The 21,007-nt window shown below is 33.4% G+C and overlaps 3 protein-coding genes across 5 annotated transcripts; all 3 read left to right on the top strand.

The window, feature by feature from the left end:
• Positions 1 to 186: 186 nt before the first annotated feature.
• LOC106719536 (synaptic vesicle glycoprotein 2C-like) lies at positions 187 to 5,381 on the top strand. 3 transcript variants are annotated; one of them, XM_045678697.1, is made up of 11 exons: positions 187 to 264; positions 757 to 1,031; positions 1,154 to 1,315; positions 2,204 to 2,366; positions 2,991 to 3,112; positions 3,280 to 3,518; positions 3,684 to 3,832; positions 3,930 to 4,035; positions 4,440 to 4,738; positions 5,044 to 5,171; positions 5,245 to 5,381. In XM_045678697.1, the coding sequence occupies exons 2-11, from the start codon at positions 941 to 943 to the stop codon at positions 5,319 to 5,321; spliced, it is 1,536 nt and encodes a 511-aa protein (XP_045534653.1). In that variant the 5' UTR covers positions 187 to 264; positions 757 to 940; the 3' UTR covers positions 5,322 to 5,381. The 3 variants fall into 3 exon arrangements, with proteins under 3 accessions (XP_045534653.1, XP_045534654.1, XP_045534652.1); XM_045678698.1 differs by having other exon boundaries at positions 769 to 1,031; XM_045678696.1 differs by lacking the exon at positions 187 to 264 and having other exon boundaries at positions 730 to 1,031.
• Positions 5,382 to 7,977: 2,596 nt separating this feature from the next.
• Positions 7,978 to 11,644, top strand: LOC123721134 (synaptic vesicle glycoprotein 2A-like). Its single transcript, XM_045678653.1, has 10 exons — positions 7,978 to 8,096; positions 8,218 to 8,379; positions 8,779 to 8,941; positions 9,081 to 9,202; positions 9,370 to 9,608; positions 9,777 to 9,925; positions 10,138 to 10,243; positions 10,826 to 11,124; positions 11,364 to 11,491; positions 11,562 to 11,644. Exons 1-10 carry the CDS (start codon positions 8,006 to 8,008, stop codon positions 11,642 to 11,644), a joined length of 1,542 nt encoding a protein of 513 aa, XP_045534609.1. The 5' UTR covers positions 7,978 to 8,005.
• A 1,866-nt stretch (positions 11,645 to 13,510) lies between these two features.
• LOC106719535 (synaptic vesicle glycoprotein 2C) lies at positions 13,511 to 20,479 on the top strand. The gene is made up of 10 exons (XM_014513892.2): positions 13,511 to 13,725; positions 16,456 to 16,617; positions 17,115 to 17,277; positions 18,045 to 18,166; positions 18,497 to 18,735; positions 18,952 to 19,100; positions 19,190 to 19,295; positions 19,480 to 19,778; positions 19,964 to 20,091; positions 20,336 to 20,479. Exons 1-10 carry the CDS (start codon positions 13,635 to 13,637, stop codon positions 20,410 to 20,412), a joined length of 1,536 nt encoding a protein of 511 aa, XP_014369378.2. The 5' UTR covers positions 13,511 to 13,634; the 3' UTR covers positions 20,413 to 20,479.
• Positions 20,480 to 21,007: the final 528 nt, after the last annotated feature.

The raw sequence follows: 21,007 nt of genomic DNA on the forward strand, positions 1-21,007 counted from the left end.
AATGAATGATTTTGGAGAACAATGACCACCCTGAACTATATTATACTTAATATGTTGTTGTTACACTATTATAAATATACTGTCAACTTTACAAAATTGCGTTTTATTTTCTAAAGTTAAGATATTAATGTGTAGTGAGTCAAATTTTTAACAATGATCTTTATTCTCGGCTAATAGGCTAATAAGTGAAACACAAGAAGTTACTGTTACGTATAGGATTTTGATAGAAAGCGCCTTGTGTTTTATGTTGCGTAAAATTTTAACGTGGGTTTTTCAGACCAAAATCACTGTATAAAATATATCGTCATTCCTGTCATTATCTTTGATTAGAGATAACACTATGTTTGAAACAGAGATAATAATTAAATCGTCAAGTTAGTGTCGGCGGTCCAGTGGTTAGGTACTGCTGTTATAATCTACAGATTCTGGGTTTCATTTCTGCCATGTAAAATCAATTCGCACTGGGCCAGCGTGGTTCACTTGGGCTCTGTCATCCTTAATTAAGTACACGATGATCATGCGCACGTGATTTTCGTAACATCTGTAATATATATATGTTACGTGTTTTATATAACAATATGGTCAAAGTGGATGAATTAATTGGAGCCATCGTTATCATACGAACCACATGTTGAAGCTGGCAATATACCTTAAATTCATCAAACATAAACTGAGCGGAGACAAAAGAGAAAATTATTCGTAATGATTTTTGTAAATACTTAACGCTTATAAACGATGACAATTACATTTTAATAGATTATCTTCTAGCTTAACTATATGTGCTTTATCACAACAATTATAAATTAGAACCGCAGTAATAAACGGTGGCGACGGTTGTGTGTATTTGTAAGATTATTTTTTATTATTAATAGTGAAAAATGAGGTAATTAATGTGATTTTTTTAAGTAAATGATAAAAACGTTTGTTTACTAAAAACAACATGATTGGAAATCAAGTTGGCACATTGAGTGACGTTGTTGAGAAGAAAAGTGAAAATGCAGCAACCTTGGATCATGCTATGCACGTCGCAGGTTTGAATTCAAATTTTATTGCGAGTTGTCAATATTTATATAATATTATAAATAACGAAGCTTACTCCAATTTTTACTTAATGATTAAAACACTAATATTCTAATCCGATGCATATTTCTAGGTATCGGCTGGTACAACATCAAATACTGCTTGGTGTTGGCGCTATTCCTCATAGCAGCAATAATAGAGCCGATTGGTTACGCCTACATATTGCCAGCATCTAAATGTGATCTAAATATAACAGATGCGCAACGAGGATTTCTGGCCTCAGTCCCATATATAGGTATGTTTTACTTTTTACATTATGTAACTTGCAATCTTATCTTGAAAATCTCATCATTCCTACAGAATTCACAAGTCATCGTTATCACAAGTTTCTGTCGCCAAACCATATGCACAACAATATGCCCTCGTAATTTTTATTCGTTTTGAAAAGAAAGGGATAACGAGATTTAAAGAAAAAGTGTAATTCGATACAACGAGAACTTCTTTGTTTAGAATTAGTACTTACACAATACATTTTTATACTTTCTTTGCACAGCCGAGCACTTAAGCAAGTGTTTCCTTGTATCAATATCAATACATATACATAGTATAAAACAAAGTCGCTTTCGCTGTATGTCCGTATGTATGCTTAGATCTTTAAAACTACGCAACGGATTTTGACGCGGTTTTTTTTAATAGATAGAGTGATTCTTAAGGAAGGTTTGTATGTATAATAAATGCATAATATAGTAGAGAAACACTGATAAATTTAAAGTTTTCTAATGTGATGTCGTAAATAAGCACGTTTTTTTGCGTTTATATTGCAAACGCTGGCTGAACCCTACGAGATAGACCAAAATAATGTACTACAGTATTGTTCACCTTAAAAAGTTCAACAAAAAAGTCCGCGATGGTATATGTCTATCTCTTAGGGATAACCCAGCATAACCATTTTTATTCTTTTACGAAGTGATTTTAAACAATACAGCATTAATCCTTATCCATTTAAGTACCTTAAATAAATTGTGCATTTATTCTGTAGTAGGTATATTTTGCATTGCACCCGTGCGAAGCCGGGGCGGGTCGCTAGTTATTATATAAGATGTTAAATTGAAGTAATATAAAAAAATTAAGACACAAAAAATTTTAGTATGTTAAGGAGTAATTTTTTTGTTCGTTACTACAGGTATTGTATTGACATCATTTCCATGGGGCTACTTAGTGGACACTCGTGGCAGGAAGAAGTCATTGATCTTGAGTTCTCTGGCGGCGGGGTTGTTTGTAGTGCTGTCCGCGTTCATGCCGGACTTCATTAGTTTTACTGTTTGCAAATTCATGGTGGCACTATGGTAAGATCTTACAATTCTCGAAACTTTTTAACAACACTTTTTGTTGTTGTTCACTACTTTATTATAAACTTTGGTGAATAGGACTTTAATTATATCGACATTGAAAAAAAAAAATGTGAGCCGTCATGGGACGCCTGGCAGATGTGAAACATCGTGTGTGTACAAGTAATATGCATAACAGTTCGGTTTACAAGTGAGCCTATAGATGTTTCACATCAATTTGATTTAAGTTCTAAAACACGATATTGAAGTTTTTCTAGTAGCTTAATATATATGCAAAGCAACGATTTAAAAGGTTCGAGGTTCCGATCAGTTCAATTATCGGGATTACATGCTGAACCTTAAAGGTTCCTTCATCCTGTGAAAAGTCCCCGGCGACAGGGCGGAAAGCGTCATATTGTGGTGGATTCAGGCCGGGTTCGGTGCTATATAGGGAGGGAATTTACGACCCGTTTGGTTATCGACCCGTAGCGTTGCTCAGAGCAAGCCAAAAGCTATACCTCTCAGTATAGCTTGGCGACCCGTCGCCACGGCAAGCGTCGCCACGCCAACGATTCGGTTTACAAGTGATCCTATAGATGTTTCACATCAAAAGTGTTTTATTATATATTATTTGTATTACAGTATAGCATGTCCTGCAGCAGCACCATACACATTCATAGGAGAACTCGTCCCTCTGAAGTATAGAGATGTCACTTTGTCTGTGACTAACGCAATGCAGATATTAGGATCCGTCATAGTGCCCTGTATGTATTTTTGGCCAATAATCACTGCATCCTTACAAATAACAATTTAAATTCTGCTTTTTCTTCTTCTATATTTATCCTAAATTCTCTTGAAGCAAAACAGGTTGTTTAAGTGAGTTTGAATTATCAGGAAATTCGTTTTACCACTTTAAAAACTCACTTTTCAGTGTTCGCCTGGGCCGTTTTGCCTTTAGACTTTAGAGTGGATTTCGGAGCTTACGACTTTAGACCATGGAGACTACTCACAATAATGTACGGCTTATTATTCATAATAGCGGCTCTTTTGTTGCTACGCGGACCAGAGAGTCCAAAATATCTTTTATCTCAAGGAAGATATGAGGAAACTTTGGATCTGTTAAAAATGATATATTCGAAAAATAGAAAGAAATCGCCTGATGAATTTTCGGTAAGCCATTCTTATTTCTCAAATAGCAAAATTATAGAACTTATTTTTTTATAGTTATTTAACTTATTTTTTGTATTATGCTTCGTCTTGCATTTTCCTTAATATAACTTAGTACATATCTAACTTGTAACATTATATTATACTGTAAGGTTCTGCTACTTTCAGATAAAGTCTCTGAAAATTGACGAAAACGTACAAAAAGAAAAACTTAGATTCTTAACATCGCTGAAAGTACAAACATTGCCTTTATTTAAACCGCCTTATTTAAAATGGATGGCTCTCAACAGTTCTATCTTCTTTGGGATACTTGCGACGTAAGTACTTTGTTTTTATATTATACAAGAACTTATTGGGGACATAAGTTGAAGATTACTAACATTTAAGTATTGCTAATACTTGTATTCTTTTCAGAGCAAATGGTCTTTATGTTTGGGTACCCGATCTTATAAATCGCGTGCTAATGGGTGATAGCGAGGGTGCCACGGCATGTGAAATTATCGCTCAAAGACTCAACACTGTACGTATGATAACTGTCATAAATTATGTACGAAATTTAAAGTAAATTGTGATAATTATGTATATTTCTTAAAGAACACGTCTAATAAGGGTCCTTCTACTATTCATCCCACGCACATAAATCGTCAGCACTTGACCGGACCCCACCGATATCTACACGTCCATGTTCGAACCCTGCCATGTGTTCATCGATTTTCATATTTACATTTATCAGACATTTTTCATGACATTAAGGTAATGGAAAACATCGTAATACAACGAGCACATAACTGAGAAGAAATTCAAATATATATGTGAGTCTCTAGGTAGGCTCTGAGCCAACCATTAGGGACATGTATAAAATGATGGATGTGTAACTTCAGCAAAGTAGTAAATTTAACATTCCCATTTCTCTTTTCCTTACAGACTGGAGATGACTTTGTCCAATGTGATGATTCGCTCGACACAACCACGTTCCTTATCAACACTGTAGCGAATTTTGCTTGTGCCATCATCGCGATCGTAGCTAGTAGTACCGTGAAGATCATCGGCAAGAAGACCTTACTAGTAGCAGTGCTGTTGATAATCGGTCTCTTCTGTGCACTTGTAAATGTGGTAACGCAAGATATACTGTTTGTTATATTCCTGTCTGCGATGCCGGTGATCGCATTAGCGATAGGACCAGTTAATGCATACGCTGTACAAATATTCCCAACACATCTAAGGTAAATAAGTAGTATGTTGAACTTTTAAATAGTACAAACAATCTCTCTTCCGATTAGGCATCTAATTTGAAATATAATCTAAATTGAATTAAAATATAGTACAAATTTAAAGAAAATAGATAGAGAAATTAAACAAATTTAGAGAAAATAAACACAGAACACACATACAACAGTAATGAAATAAGGAGTAAATAAGGGACACCCTTCCCGTAAGGGAAAATTGATTCGATGGGCACTTAATCTGCTTACTTATATAAAACTAATAATATGAGGGTACAGTCTCTACATTACATTATGATTTTCAGAGGCATGGCTGTCAGCTTATCAATGATGATTGGTCGTGTTGGCTCCATAATTGGAGCTAATATCGCAGGGATCATGTTAAACGCTGCCTGCGAAGTCACATTCTATTTCTTTGGGGGAATTCTAATGTGTAAGTTTCAGTTTGATTTTGGTAGAAGTAATTGTTTTTTTGTATCTTTTAATATGTATATTTAATTTTTTAGTTTGCGGTTTGCTGTCTTTCCTACTGCCTTCTTCTAAAGAGAAAAAAACCAAAGAGGTTGTGATGACAAAATTGTGATTTAGTGAAACGGTAAATCATTGTAATTATACAATAAGCCATGTAAGATAGAAACTTTTATCCGAATAAAATTTATTTTTATACTTTTTTGTTTTATCATCCCATAAAAATAATTTCGTCATAACCCGTATGTAATCCTATCATCATAAGATTATATAAACTGATATTGCTTTAGATAAAGTTGGTTTATTTAGGGGGAAAAGGAAAAAAAACAAGACGACGAAGAAGAGTGTAATAAACTAGGCACTTTTGTTTTATGTAACAATGTCAAATCTTACTTCTTACTAATATTGAAAATACGAAAGTTTAGATGTTCGGTGGCTCAGGGGTTAAGCACTTGACTTGCAATCTGCAGGTCCTGAGTTCGAATCCCTCTATGTACCAATGTGTTTTTCGATTTTCGATTTACCTATGTACATTTATCCGACGTTCTTCTGGTGAAGGAAAACACCTTGACGCAACCTGCACGTATCTGAGAACAAAATCAAAAATATGTGTGAAGTCAACCCGCACTAGGCCAGCGTGGTTACTATGGCCTAATCACCCCTAATTTGGGGTAGGCTCCGATCCCCTCAGTGGGGACGTATAGTGAGCTGATGATGATGATGATGAAAGTTTAGATTTAAACGGATAGATGTTTGTTAGAAGGTACTTATTAAGTTTTTTTTTAAATTCCACGCGAAGTTAGTCACAGCGACAGACAGTTTTAAATAAAATAACCGTGTTAAAAAAATTAACATATTCGATATAAATTATACTTATGTCCTCATTTTGAAAAACACGACCGTGGCGTTATTAGGTAATTAATTGGGTAAAATGATAATATTTATAAATATAATGAACTATTTTATAGTTATGTCTTATACATGGTGTCCGGAAAAAAACGTGGACAAAATGGTTATACGGTTATAAAAATATGACGGTATAATGTAAATATTTTAACACGGGTTTGTTACACAGAAAGGTGTAGCATACTGTAGGTAATTTAAGCTAATAGGCAGCTAAAATATGGATAGAATAGAATCCATCAAAGACTTTGATAAAGGTAAGTTGGGTTTATTTATTTGGACATATAATTTATTCATATCGATGAGGGATTTCTGGTCTTCCGTTGCCGTGTTTTTTCCGAACACGTGATACTATCAGATATATTTCAGATGCTACGAAAATGACGTGCGCATTATCATCGTGCCTACACTAAATTAAGTATGACAGAGCCCAAGTGAACCACGCTGGCCCAGTGCGAATTAATTTTACATGGCAGAAATGAAACCCAGAATCTGTAGATTATAACAGCAGTACCTAACCACTGGACCGCAGACACTAACTTGACGATTTAATTATTATTACATATTATCTAACCGTGGGTTTCTGAGACCATTACCTCCGTTTAAAACATAGTGTTATCTCTAGTCAAAGATAATGACAGGAATGACGATATATTTTACACAGAGATTTCTGTCTGAGAAACCCACGGTAAAATTTAATGTACCATAAAAAACAAGGCACTTTCTATGAAAATCCTATACGTAACAGTAACTTCTTGTGTTTCACTTATTAGCCTATTAGCCGAGAATAAACATCATTGTTAAAAATTTGACTCACTACACATTAATATCTTAACTTTAGAAAATAAAACGCAATATTAGTAAAGTTGACAGTATATTTATAATAGTGTACAAACAACATATTAAGTATAATATAGTTCAGGGTGGTCATTGTTCTCCAAAATCATTCATTAGATATTCTTTATCACGATTGTGTAAGACTTATTGAATAGGACTATTTCATAGAAACGGTACAATGTTAGTTACAGAAATTATGTCGTATGTTTTTTTTCGTAATCCCCGGACGTGGGTTAGATCTGGGACTTTATTCACTTTGGCTTTGCTACATTCAAATTATGTGCTATTTAATTTATTGTGCAATAACTTTATTGTGCAATCACTGTGTTACCACTGGGTGCGGCGTTCTCTCTGTGTATGCAATCATACACACAAGGAAGCCGCACCCGGACATAGCCTTTACTACCGCAATGTTTGCACCATTATTTTTTCCTTTTTCCAGGTATTGGTGGACCAGAGTGGTTAGGTACTGCTGTTATAATCTACAGACTCTGGGTTTCATTTCTGCCATGTAAAATCAATTCGCACTGGGCCAGCGTGGTTCACTTGGGCTCTGTCATCCTTAATTTAGTGTAGGCACGATGATAATGCGCACGTCATTTTCGTAGCATCTGAAATATATATGTTATTATTATCTTGAAATATAATTGTACGTGTTTTATATATCAATATGGTCAAAGAGGATGAATTAATTGAAGTCAGCGTTATCATACGAACCACATGTTGAAGCTGGCAATGTACCTTAAATTTACTAAACATAAACTGAGCGTATTAAGAGAGGGAAGTGCAGACGAAAGAGATAATTCATTTTAATTGTGTATGATTGATTTTTTTATAGTTAAAACTTATCAAGGATGACAATTATATTTTAATAGATTATCTTCTAGCTTAAATATATGTGCTTAATCACAACAATTATAAATTAGAACAGCAGTAATAAACGGTGGTGACGGTTGTGTGTATTTGTAAGAATATTTTTTTCTTATTAATAGTGAAAAATTAGGTAATTAACGTAATTTTTTAAGTAAATGATAAAAACGTTTGTTTACTAAAAACAACATGAATGGAAATCAAGTTGGCACATTGAGTGACGTCGTTGAGAAGAAAAGTGAAAATGCAGCAACCTTGGATCATGCTATGCACGTCGCAGGTCCGAATTCAAATTTTATTGCGAGTTGACAATATTTATATAATATTATAAATAACGAAGCTTACTCCAATTTTAAAAAATGATTAAAACACTAATATTCTAATCCGATGCATTTTTCTAGGTATCGGCTGGTACAACATCAAATACTGCTTGGTGTTGGCGCTGTTCCTCATGTCAGCAATAATAGAGCCGGTTGGTTACTCCTACATATTGCCAGCATCTAAATGTGATCTAAATATAACAGATGCGCAACGAGGATTTTTGGCCTCAGTCCCATATATAGGTATGTTTTACTTTTTACATTATGTAACTTGCAATCTTATCTTGAAAATCTCATCATTCCTACAGAATTCACAAGTTATCGTTATCGCAAGTTTCTGTCGCCAAACCATAGGCACAAAAATATATCCTCATAACGATTTGAAAAGAAAGGGGTAACGTGATTTAAAGAAAAAGTGTAATACAATACAACGAGAACTTTTTTTCTTTAGAATTAGTACTTACACAATACATTTGTATACTTTCTTTGCACAGCCGAGTATTTAAGCAAGTCGTTCGTTGTATTATTATATTAGATGTTACATTGAAGTAATATAAAAAATTAAAATCGACTCAAACTTAAGACACAAAAAATTTTTAGTATGTATAATTTTAGGAGTAATTTTTTTATTTGTTACTACAGGTATTGTATTGACATCATTTCCATGGGGCTACTTAGTGGACACTCGTGGCAGGAAGAAGTCATTGATCTTCAGTTCTCTGGCGGCGGGGTTGTTTGTAGTGCTGTCCGCGTTCATGCCGGACTTCATTAGTTTTACTGTTTGCAAATTCATGGTGGCACTATGGTAAGATCTTACAATTCTCGAAACTTTTTAACTATTGTTGTTCACTACTTTATTATAAACTTTGGTAAATAGGACTTTAATTGCATCAACATTGAAAAAAGAAATTAACTAGTTTTATTATTTATTATTTGTATTACAGTATAGCATGTCCGGCAGCAGCACCATACACATTCATAGGAGAACTCGTCCCTCTGAAATATAGAGATGTCATTTTGTCTGTGACTAACGCAATGCAGATATCCGGATCCGCCATAGTGCCCTGTATGTATTATTGGCTAACAATCACCCCATCCCTACAAAAAACTATTTAAATTCTGCTTTTTCTTCTTCTATATTTATCCTAAATTCTCTTGAAGCAAAACAGGTTGTTTAAGTGAGTTTGAATTATCAGGAAATCCGTTTTACCACTTTAAAAACTCACTTTTCAGTGTTCGCCTGGGCCGTTTTGCCTTTAGACTTTAGAGTGGATTTCGGAGCTTACGACTTTAGACCATGGAGACTCCTCACAATAATGAACGGCTTATTATTCATAATAGCGGCTCTTTTGTTGCTACGCGGACCAGAGAGTCCAAAATATCTTTTATCTCAAGGAAGATATGGCGAAACTTTGGATCTGTTAAAAATGATGTATTCGAAAAATAGAAAGAAATCGCCTGATGAATTTCCGGTAAGCCATTCTTATTTCTCAAATAGCAAAATTATAGAACTTATTTTTTTTTTACAGTTATTTAACTTATTTTTTGTATTATGCTTCGTCTTGCATTTTCCTTAATATAACTTAGTACATATCTAACTTGTAACATTATATTATACTGTAAGGTTCTGCTACTTTCAGATAAAGTCTCTGAAAATTGAAGAAAACGTTCAAAAAGAAAAAGTTGGATTCTTAAGATCACTAAAAGTACAAACATTACCTTTATTTAAACCGCCTTATTTAAAATGGATGGCAATCAACAGTTCTATCTTCTTTGGATTATTTGCCACGTAAGTACTTTGTTTTTATATTAAACAAGAACTTATAGGAGACGTAATATAAGTTGAAAATTTCTAAAATTTCGCTACATGTAATATCTTAAAATTAAATAAGATTTGTCGTGTAAATTGTAATTTTGAATTCGTATCAACGTAGACATTTACTAACATTTAAGTATGGCTTATTACACCATTATTCTTTTCTACACTTGTATCCTTTTCAGAGCAAATGGTCTTTATATTTGGGTACCCGATCTTATAAATCGCGTGCTAATGGGTGATAGCGAGGGTGCCACGGCATGTGAAATTATCGCTCAAAGACTCAACACTGTACGTATGATGATAACTGTAATAAATTATAAACATTATGTAAGAAATTTAAAGTAAATTGTGATGACTATGTAGATTTCTTAAAGAACACGTCTATTAAGGTCCTTATCTATTCGCTACTTTATCAGTCCTTATGCTTTGAGTCTATGTTTTTTTAATGTACAGACATTACATTTGTTAAGCGATATTAACAAATTAGTTGACAAATTTCCTTTTAAACAAAAGAACATCGGTGTTGCAGTTGTTACGCACTTGACCGGACCCTACCGATATCTAAACGTCCAGGTTCGAACCCTGCCATGTACCAATGTGTTCATAGATTTTCGATTTTTATATTTACATTAACAGACATTATTAAGGTAAAGGAAAATATCGTAATACAACCTGCACATATCTGAGAAGAAATTTAGAGATATGTGTGAAGTCAACCAATCCGCACTGAGCTAGCGTGGTTGACCATGGCCTAGTTACCCCTAACTTAGGTAGGCTCTGGGCCCCTCATTAGGGACATGTATAAGCTGATGTATGTACAACTACCTCAAAGTAGTAAATTTAAGATTTCCATTTCTCTTTTTCTTACAGACGGGAGATGAATTTGTCGAATGTGATGATTCGCTGGACACAACCACGTTCCTTATTAATTTTGTAGCGAATTTTGCTTGCGTCATCATCGCAATCGTAGTCAGTAGTACCGTGAAGTTCATCGGCAAGAAGACCTTACTAATAGCAGTGCTGTTGATAATCGGTCTCTTCTGTGCTCTTGTAAATGTGGTAACACAAGATATACTGTTTGTTATATTCCTGTCTGCGATACCGTTGCTCGCATTAGCGGTAGGACCAGTTAATGCATACGCTGTACAAATATTCCCAACACATCTAAGGTAAATAAGTAGTATGTTGAACTTTTAAATAGTAAAAACAATCTCTTTTCCGATTACGCATTTAATTTACAATAAAGTACAAATTAAATGAAACGAATAAACAATAGTAATTATATAAAGAGTAAAATAAAGGAAACCCTTCCCGGAAAGGAAGTTGATTCGATGCACACTTAATCTGCTTACTTATTTAAAACTAATAATATGAGGGTACAGTCTCTACATTACATTATGATTTTCAGAGGCATGGCTGTCAGCTTATCAATGATGATTGGTCGTGCTGGCTCCGTAATTGGAGCTAATATCGCAGGGATCATGTTAAACGCTGCCTGCGAAGTCACATTCTATTTCTTTGGGGGAATTCTAATGTGTAAGTTTCAGTTTGATTTTGGTAGATATTATTGTTTTTTTTATCTTTTAATATATATTCAATTTTTTAGTTTGTGGTTTGCTGTCATTCCTAATGCCCTCTTCTAAAGTGAAAAACAACCAAAGAGGTGGTGATGACAAAATTGTGATTTAGTGAAACGGTAAATCATTGTAATTATAAAAAAAGCCATGTAAGATAGAAACTTTTATCCGAATAAAATTTATTTTTATACTTTTTTGTTTTATCATCCCATAAAAATAATTTCGTCATAACCCTATTGTATGTAATCTTATCATAATAAGATTATAAAAACTGACGTTGTTTTCCAAGTTCCAAGTTATTTGCAGATTCTGATAACCGATTTAATTATTTAGGGGAAAAAAGAAAAAAGAAGACGACGAAAAAGAGAGTAATAAACTAGGATGAATACAACAAACGAGACACTTTTTTTTAATGTAACAATGTCAAATCTTACTTCTTTCTAATATTGAAAAAGCGAAAGCTTAGATATACATGGATAAATGTTTGTTAGAAACGCGAACGAAGTCACAGCGACAGCTAGTTTTAGATTAAATAGCCTTGTTGAAAAAAATAACATATTTGAAATAAATTATACTTATGTCGTCATTTTGAAAAACAATTTTAACTACGACTGTGGCGTTAGTAATTAGTTGGGTTATATAATAATGTTTATAAATATAATGAACTGTTTTATGGTTATGTTTTATACATGGTGTCCGGAAAAAACGTGGACAAAATGGTGTATAACCATTTTGTCCACTTTTTTTCCTATGATGTTATAAAAATATGACGGCATAATTGTAACGGTATAATATAAATATTTTATCACGGGTTTGTTCCACAGAAAGGTGTAGCATACTGTAGATGATGTAACTAATAATTTTTCCAATGCATTAATAATTATTAGTAGTAGTGTGTCACTACATTAGTAGTATTATAATGAACATCACATATGTACTTGTCGATTCGATCTTGATAACGTTTCCGTGTGTTTCCACCGTAAACAATAAAAATGACGGTAATCTATTCACACGGATCGTTATTAATTTATCAAGATTATAATTTGTTGATAAAGTAGAGACCTAGTATAGCCAAAAACTGCAAGCCATAGCTCGTATTGTATTTTGATGTAAAACATCTATAGGATCACTTGTAAACCGAATTGTTGGCGTGACGACGCTTGCCGTGGCGACGGGTCGCCACGCTATACTAAGGTATATATATATTATGTGTAGTAGAGTGTACGGTGTGGCGACGGGTCGCCACGCTATACTGAGGTATACACATATATATATTTTATTTTAATAATATTATCTTTTATGCATATTACTTGTACACACACGATGTTTCACATCTGCCAGGCGTCTCATGACGGCACACATTTTTTTTTTTATTCTTGTGACAAAATTTACTTATTTACATTTTACTTTAAGGTATTATTTTTATTATTTCACCGGTGTTAATATGATAAAGCCTTTAATTCTAAGAGATAACAGAATCTTACTTAATATTATAAATGCGAAAGCTTAGATGGATGGACGGATGTTTGTTTGAAGGTATCTCCGGAACGGCTCAACGGATCTTAATTAAATTTGGCACAGATATAGAACACAGTCTGGAAGAACACATGGGCTACCAAGTATTTTTTTTAATTCACGCGACAGCTAGTATTTTAATAAAGTAAAATTCACGATTACATAGAGAACCAGCATATACCTATACAAACATTAATATTTATCATTTAGTTATATAGAACAAGACCACTTGAATACTTTTTGGGAGTTGGAAGGGTAAAAGATCCAATAATGGACATCTTTTTAAAGGCGAAAGCTAACCTTGATTATAACCAATAATACAAACATTCTTGTTAAATGGTAAAGTAGAAAAGGAAAAATGTAACGTGTTTCAAATTAAACGTTTTAAATTATATGACATGATAAATTAACTTCATAGGTTATTATCAGCTTTGTATACTTTATCAAAACATTCATAAATTAGCAGCGCAGAAGTACACACTGTCGACGATCGCGCCTATATCAGCTTGACATTTATAATTAAAAGTGAATAATATGTTGTGACATAATTTTTATATAAATGCTTAAATTAATTATAATTATAAACAATGAATGGAAATCAAGTTGACACAGTCAGTGAGATCGTTGAAAAGAAAAACGAAAATTCAGCAACTTTGGATCACGCTTTGCATGTCGCAGGTTTGTACACATATTTTGTTGTGAATCATTCAATTATCTCTATAATATCTTTCAGTTTTTAATAACACGGATTTTTAGATAACACCATTTAAGGATATATTTTCACGTTTGCCTTTTTCTAATAATTAACGCAATTGAAGCATTATTTATATTATTATTATTATATTATTATTTATATTATTTATATTTGTTATTGGATTCTTTGTATGAGTTTTTGAATCGCAGTTGTGTTTTAAATACCACAAGATAAAACAAATCTAGAACGCTTTTATGATTCGTTTTTTAAAAAACGCTCTTTGCCATTGTTATATTCGAAATGGGCTCTGAAGTCCGTGTCGTAAGTCAATAAGCAAAGAGACATCTTCGAAGACAATAAAATGTGATTGTAACTTAGGTGTGAGTTAAGTCATTTATAATCTATATATATTATACAACCTTGAGCAATGCTACCCCGATTACCATTGCATACCTTACTCACGCGGTTAGTAGTACCCTAAGTAAACGAAAATCTCAAGAAATCCTCAACGGGCTCGACTTCGATTATCCTCTCCCCTCAAGCAAGGCAATCCTGTGAGAGTTTTCAAAGAATCTTCTTACGCGAAGAGCAAAAAAGATATGTCCGATTTAATTTTTATTTATTTATTTATTTATTTCGTGTAACATTGGGAAACACATATTGGAAAAAAATAATAAAAATATTACTATTTATATTATATTAAAGGCGGCTTTACAATATGTCGTGAATACAGGGCGCGAATTTACGCGCAAATTAAGGGAACAAGTCTTGCCTTCCACATTAACGGAATGTTTACATTCATTCTTGAAACCCACCACGTACTGAACGTGGAAGCTGCTACTGCAATAATTTTTTTCTGTAAAAAACATTACTACTAATATTACTACTATTTACTTACTACTACTACTACTGCTATAATATATACTATATATATATAATATTACTACTATTTATAGGTCAAAAGTAAGAAAGGTATTAAACAGCGTTGGAAGAAAAACAAAATGAGGGATGACAATAATTATTATCCTTATAAATGCGAAAGTAACTCCGTCTGTCTAGCTTTCACGCCAAAACTACTGAACGGATTTAAATGAAATTTCGTACACAGATAGTCTACACCCCGAGGAAGGTCATAGGCTACATTTTAATGCTAAAAGGGGTTGGAAGGAGTTGAAAGTGGTGGTGAAAATTTGTATGGAAGTATCGTCATTTTTACAGTTAGAAGCTTGAAACTTATATTTTATGCTGCTGATTTGATAACAAGAAACATGATTTTGAAGTTTGTAAAAGTTTTACCCTCAAGGCTATAATACAACAAAAGAGAATAGGGGATGAAAGTTTGTATGGAAATATATGATGTTTACGTGATAATTTTTTTTAAGTTTATTATGTTTTATTGTAATTTGTATAAGTTTTAGTAAAATATCACAACAACAAATGTTCACACACATAAATCAGAGAGGTAGGTAGGACCCAGGACCTACATTTGGCGCGGTCCAGGCACACCTCTCTCTATGTTCTTTTACATTTTTACATCAAATCATAGCACGTCGTTAAAGTAAAATAATTATCCTAAAAGAAATGCTATCCGAAGACAGTATTTCAGCGGACGAAGTCGCGGGCACAGCTTTTACTAAATAAAATAAAAAAAGAGGAATGTGGATGAGTTAAGAAAAGAAAGAACATGACGTGAACGAGCGTGTGCGTAAACGAACCCCGTGGAAACCATTCACATTCACGCCTGTTCACGGAGCTTCACGGCACTGTGTGGAGCCGCCATAATAAAAATTAGTTTTTTTCATCCTCCTAAATGTAGGTATACATTTAAGTAGAAGATAAAAACGTTATCGCAAAATTCAAAATGTAAGGTGAAAATAAATTCTGAACTAGTTTAAACATATGCAAGTATACCAAACAATAGTGTGACTGACTTGGCAACCAGTTTTAGTATTGAGTTTAGCAAGACAAAAAATATTAAAATGATTTCAAACCGAACATTTTAATAACATGTTTTGATTAATGTCGTGGTCATGAACCGATAAGTGTGTTGTTTACTATTTTATGTTGAGAGTTATATATTCAATGTTTAAAATATAATTCGTGTTATTTATTTCATATATTAACCGTGGGTTTCTAAGACCAAAATATCCGTTTGACACATATTGTTATCTTTGTTTTGTCAAAGATAAAGACATAACGATGAGAGCTTATTTCGTTATACAACTAGTATTATTCATAACGAAATAAAAAAGCCATTTTCAACAAAGCAATTCCTGTCAACTCATTTTCCTCATATTAAGAAGTCTCGTAAAACAAATATAAAATAAAGGAAAAATACTAACCTTAATAATAAATATTAAGTAATAAGATCTCGATCATCGCTGACACTTTTATTTACATTTGCGAGACAAAGGTTCATAGTAAAGATATAACTGTACTTTATCTGAACAATCAAGATCTGTGTTCTTCGCTAGACAAACTTACCGCTGACATTATTCACAATAGAGCAGATTGAACATTACTTCGTTCACTTTAAGGTATAATTTACAAAAAAATAAATATAATAGCGAACTACTAGAATTCCATAATCTCACTAAATCCATAATATAAGTTCTAAGCTTAGCTCAAACTCGTCATTATTATATTTTTATATATATTTAACCTATCTTTGTATATTTCCTTTTACTTTTGTTAACTGAAAAACATGTTTCTAGGTCTCGGCTGGTATAATGTCAAATACTGTTTAGTGTTGGCCCTGTTCCTCATAGGAGCGATTGTTGAACCAGTCGGCTACTCCTACATATTACCATCATCTAAATGCGATTTAAATATAACAGACGGACAGCGAGGGTTTTTAGCCTCGGTACCCTACATAGGTAAGTTATAATCTATTACGTATAACATACCAGAAATGTTATCTTATACGTACAGCTCTATAATTTATGATGTTGGAATTATAAATTACGATAAGTCAAGTTGACATGACCGTGCAGTCCAGTGCGGAAAATCCATCTGCACAAGATCAATTCAAATATTACCTATTTATCGTTCATTTTGCCGGGCGGTTCATATGAACGTGCACTTGTCTAATAAAACCCTCATAGTATATGGTACACTGCAAATCTATGGTCCAATACCATGAACAAGAATAATATGCACATTACAGGAAAGCTCTATGTTTGAAGAAGTCAAAGACAGCAAAAAAAATGGTGGTAGCTTGTTCAAAGTCTACGTATACTACGTAGTAATACTTTCCTAACCGCAGTAAACCATTTCCGCAACGCCTTTGTATCTCTTTTCTACAAAATTATATATCTTCGTCTTCGGTATCGTTAAAATTCTTCACAGGTTTAATTTTAAAGGTTTTTTACAGGTATTGTACTAACATCATTTCCATGGGGCTACTTGGTGGACACTCGTGGCAGGAAGAAGTCATTGATCTTGAGTTCTCTGGCGGCGGGGTTCTTTGTAGTGCTGTCCGCGTTCATGCCTGACTTCATTAGTTTTACTGTTTGCAAATTCTTGTCGGCATTATGGTAAGGTATTAAAACTACTATATTTTTATTACACCATTTTAGAGCTATAAAATTTTCCAGATTACTATATTTATGATAGCTTATAAGTATTTAATAAAATATTACGAAATACTTTTCATAGTTGCGTATTTTTATCTCTTCGATATTCTATTCTTCATGATGATGTGGATAGTCTTTTTATCAACTAATGAAATATTTATCTTATCCATTAAATGTCGTTTTTTTCATATAAAAATCATCAGTAGTTGGAACTATCTAATAGATTATTACCGCTTTTAACATTCTTATACACAAGAGAAATGTTTACTTAATCGGTGACTATTGATAATTAATTTATTGAAGTCTAATTATAAAAGGTCGTTTACGAGTCCTTAATTAATCCCTAATAATTTTTATTTTCGTTTACTTACTTCACTTTAGCTAAAATTAGGAACTTCAATATTTAACTTAAACTCTGTTTGTAAATAATATTCTTCTGCAACTTTTGGTCTGACTAATTATTTCCCTTTTTTTTAATCATCGATACGAAATCTAGACCATACATTTTTTACTTCAATTTATAAACAACTAGATGTCACCCACGACTCCGTCCGCGCGGTATTAAAAAAAATCATAATAAGTAGCCTATGTGTTCTTCCAGACTATGATCTACATCTGAGCCAAATTTTGTCGAGACCCGTGGAACCGTACTGGAGATACCTTCAAACAAACATCCATCCATCCATCCAAACATTCGCATTTAAAATAAGATATGCATTTGTTTTCAGTATAGCATGTCCGGCTGCGGTACCGTACACATTTATAGGAGAACTCGTCCCCCTTAAGTATAGAGACATCACTCTGTCTGTCACCAACGCGATGCAAATATTGGGATCTGCTATAGTTCCTTGTAAGTATGTTCCTTTATCAATAAAACCTTTGCATGATGTGCTTCATCTATAAACCGACTAGTTTATTAACAGTCCAATAGTCACTATTTTAAAAGGTTTTTTTAGTCTCTATTATGATCCTGGAATACTCCAGAAAACTCCTGCATCACTTTCCGACAGTCGGCAATTACTTCCAATTCGTATGGTGTTTTTGACAGTGTTTGACATCGAATTTAACCAATACTTGCTTTTCATTGGATGGTTATACAGACGAATTGTGTTCTTGAACTTGGATTTGTTTTTTTTCTCTATTGACTAATTATTACATTATATTATTGCTTGTTTTCCAGTGTTTGCCTGGGCTATACTACCGTTGGAGTTTAGAGTGGATTTCGGAGCTTATGAATTTCGACCATGGAGACTACTCACAATTATGTACGGCTCTTTATTTATAATAGCTGCGCTACTGCTGATATGTGGACCAGAGAGCCCGAAATATATGATATCTCAAGGACGATTTGACGAAACCCTCGACCTATTGAGAATGATGTACGCGAAAAATAAAAGAAAATCTCCGGATGAATATCCTGTATGTACCTATATTACACTTCTGTATTAGCTTGTAGTTATTGCAGTGAATTATTTATGATTTTCGATACGTCTTTTCCGTGAAGAAGTAGATTGTTGGAACATTAAGCATTATATTTAGCTTTTAATTTGTGTACAAATACAAACAGTTAGAGGATCAACAGTACCACTTTGTTTTATAATTTAGTAAGTGTTCATTTGTATTTTTCATTTTCAGATTAAAAGCCTAAATACAGACGAATATGTTAAAAAAGAAAAGCCTGGATTCTTTACGTCACTAAAAGTACAATCGGTACCTTTGTTTAAACCACCCTTTTTAAAATGGATGGCACTCAACAGTACTATTTTCTTTGGTATTTTTTCGACGTGAGTATTTTCGCCATTTCTTTTTGTAATTAATTTCAATTTAAATTGTTAAATGTCGCTATTCGGTGTTATTTACTTGGTGGTTCCAGAATAAATGGTCTTAATGTTTGGATACCAGACGTGTTGAACCGGGTACTGACAGGCGACAGCGAGGGGGTCACAGCTTGCGAAGTTATTGCTCAACGACTTAACAGTGTACGTATAAGTTATGTTTTGTAGCATTAGCTAATAAATTATAACCACAATTACAATACCGAAGGTAGGTAGATAAGTGGTTAACTATATGCCTCATAATAACGCTTAAGTCAGTAAATTTTACTTCTTTGTTTCCTGTTTCCACAAAAAGTAATCTAAAAATGTTTGTTGTCTTTTGTTTTAGACTGCTGATGACTTCGCCGAATGTGACGATACACTAGACACGATGACTTTCCTCATAAATTCTGTGGCAAACGTGACATGCGCAGTCATCGCGATCGTAGTCAGTAGCACCGTAAAGGTCATCGGCAAGAAAAACTTGCTGATAGCGGTCCAGTTGATAATCGGTCTATTCTGTATACTGATCAACGTGGTCACACAAGATATTTTGTTTGCTATATTCTTATCAGCGTTGCCAGTGCTCGGATTGGCGATAGGACCAGTCAATGCTTACGCTGTAGAAATATTCCCAACACATCTAAGGTTAGTAATATCTGGGACATATCTACACGTCTATCATAAACAACTCAATGCAAGACCAAGAGCTACGAGTAATGAAGGCAAAGAACGTTGTTGTTAAAAGCACCGAATAATGAATTAAACGCTATAATCAGAGTCGTTCAATTTATATTTTTTCTTAGTGTATATTTTTGTATTTTTCTTTGCAGAGGTATGGCAGTTAGTTTATCAATGATGATCGGTCGTGTAGGATCCGTGTTTGGAGCTAATGTCGCAGGCATTATGTTAAACGCAGTCTGTGAGGCAACATTTTATTTCTTCGGAGGATTTTTAATGTGTAAGTTGAAGTTTAATTTCATCTCACCAATGGATTTCAACGGACCGAAGCAACAAGATGATCATAAAAGTACCGAGAATAATTAGCTAATCTTTCTTTCTAATAAAAACTGACACGATATGATTATATGATACCTACAATCATCATCATCAGCTCACTATACGTCCCCACCGAGGGGCTCGGAGCCTACCCCAAGTTAGGGGTGAGTACCTACAATAATAACTGTAATCTTTATCTTTTTCAGTTTGCGGTTTTCTATCGTTCCTGATGCCGGGTTCTAAAAAGAAACAAACGAAAGAGCCGATAACGACAAAATTGTGATGTAAAACAGATGAATCATAAATCAAATGTACAAATTTAGTTTAAGTCGAGTAGCATAAGATTATATTTACGAATAAAATTTGTTTTTATCCATACATAAGGCCTACTTTATCCTTGCATTTTTTATTTAGTTCCGAATTAAAATCATCCAAAAGAGTATTAACCGTGGGTTTCTGACACTAAAATCTGTTTATAAAACATATCGTCCGGTTTTATCTTTGCCACAACAGTGATAACGGTATGTTTTAAACAGAGAAAAGAAAATATATATTATAATTCTGTTGGCAAAATACCACTAAGATACATTTTAAAAACATTAAATATTTATTGTATTCACAATACATATATATTAAATATGCATTTCGTATTAAATATCAAAGATAGACGATCTTTCGTAATTTTTATTATATACCTATAAATACATAGATCCGAACGAAGTTAATTCTTAAACATTGCAGCCGTAAATGTATCTCAAGCAGCCAATACGTTTTTAAAGTAGAATGAATGAGTTTTACTAAAATAATTTGTGCGTTCAGCCTCAAAAAATTGATAGCAAACCTGTTTTAACTAATACTAATATACAGTGTTAAAGGAG

Source organism: Papilio machaon, chromosome 7 (assembly GCF_912999745.1).
Source record: "Papilio machaon chromosome 7, ilPapMach1.1, whole genome shotgun sequence".
Lineage (NCBI taxonomy): Eukaryota > Metazoa > Arthropoda > Insecta > Lepidoptera > Papilionidae > Papilio > Papilio machaon.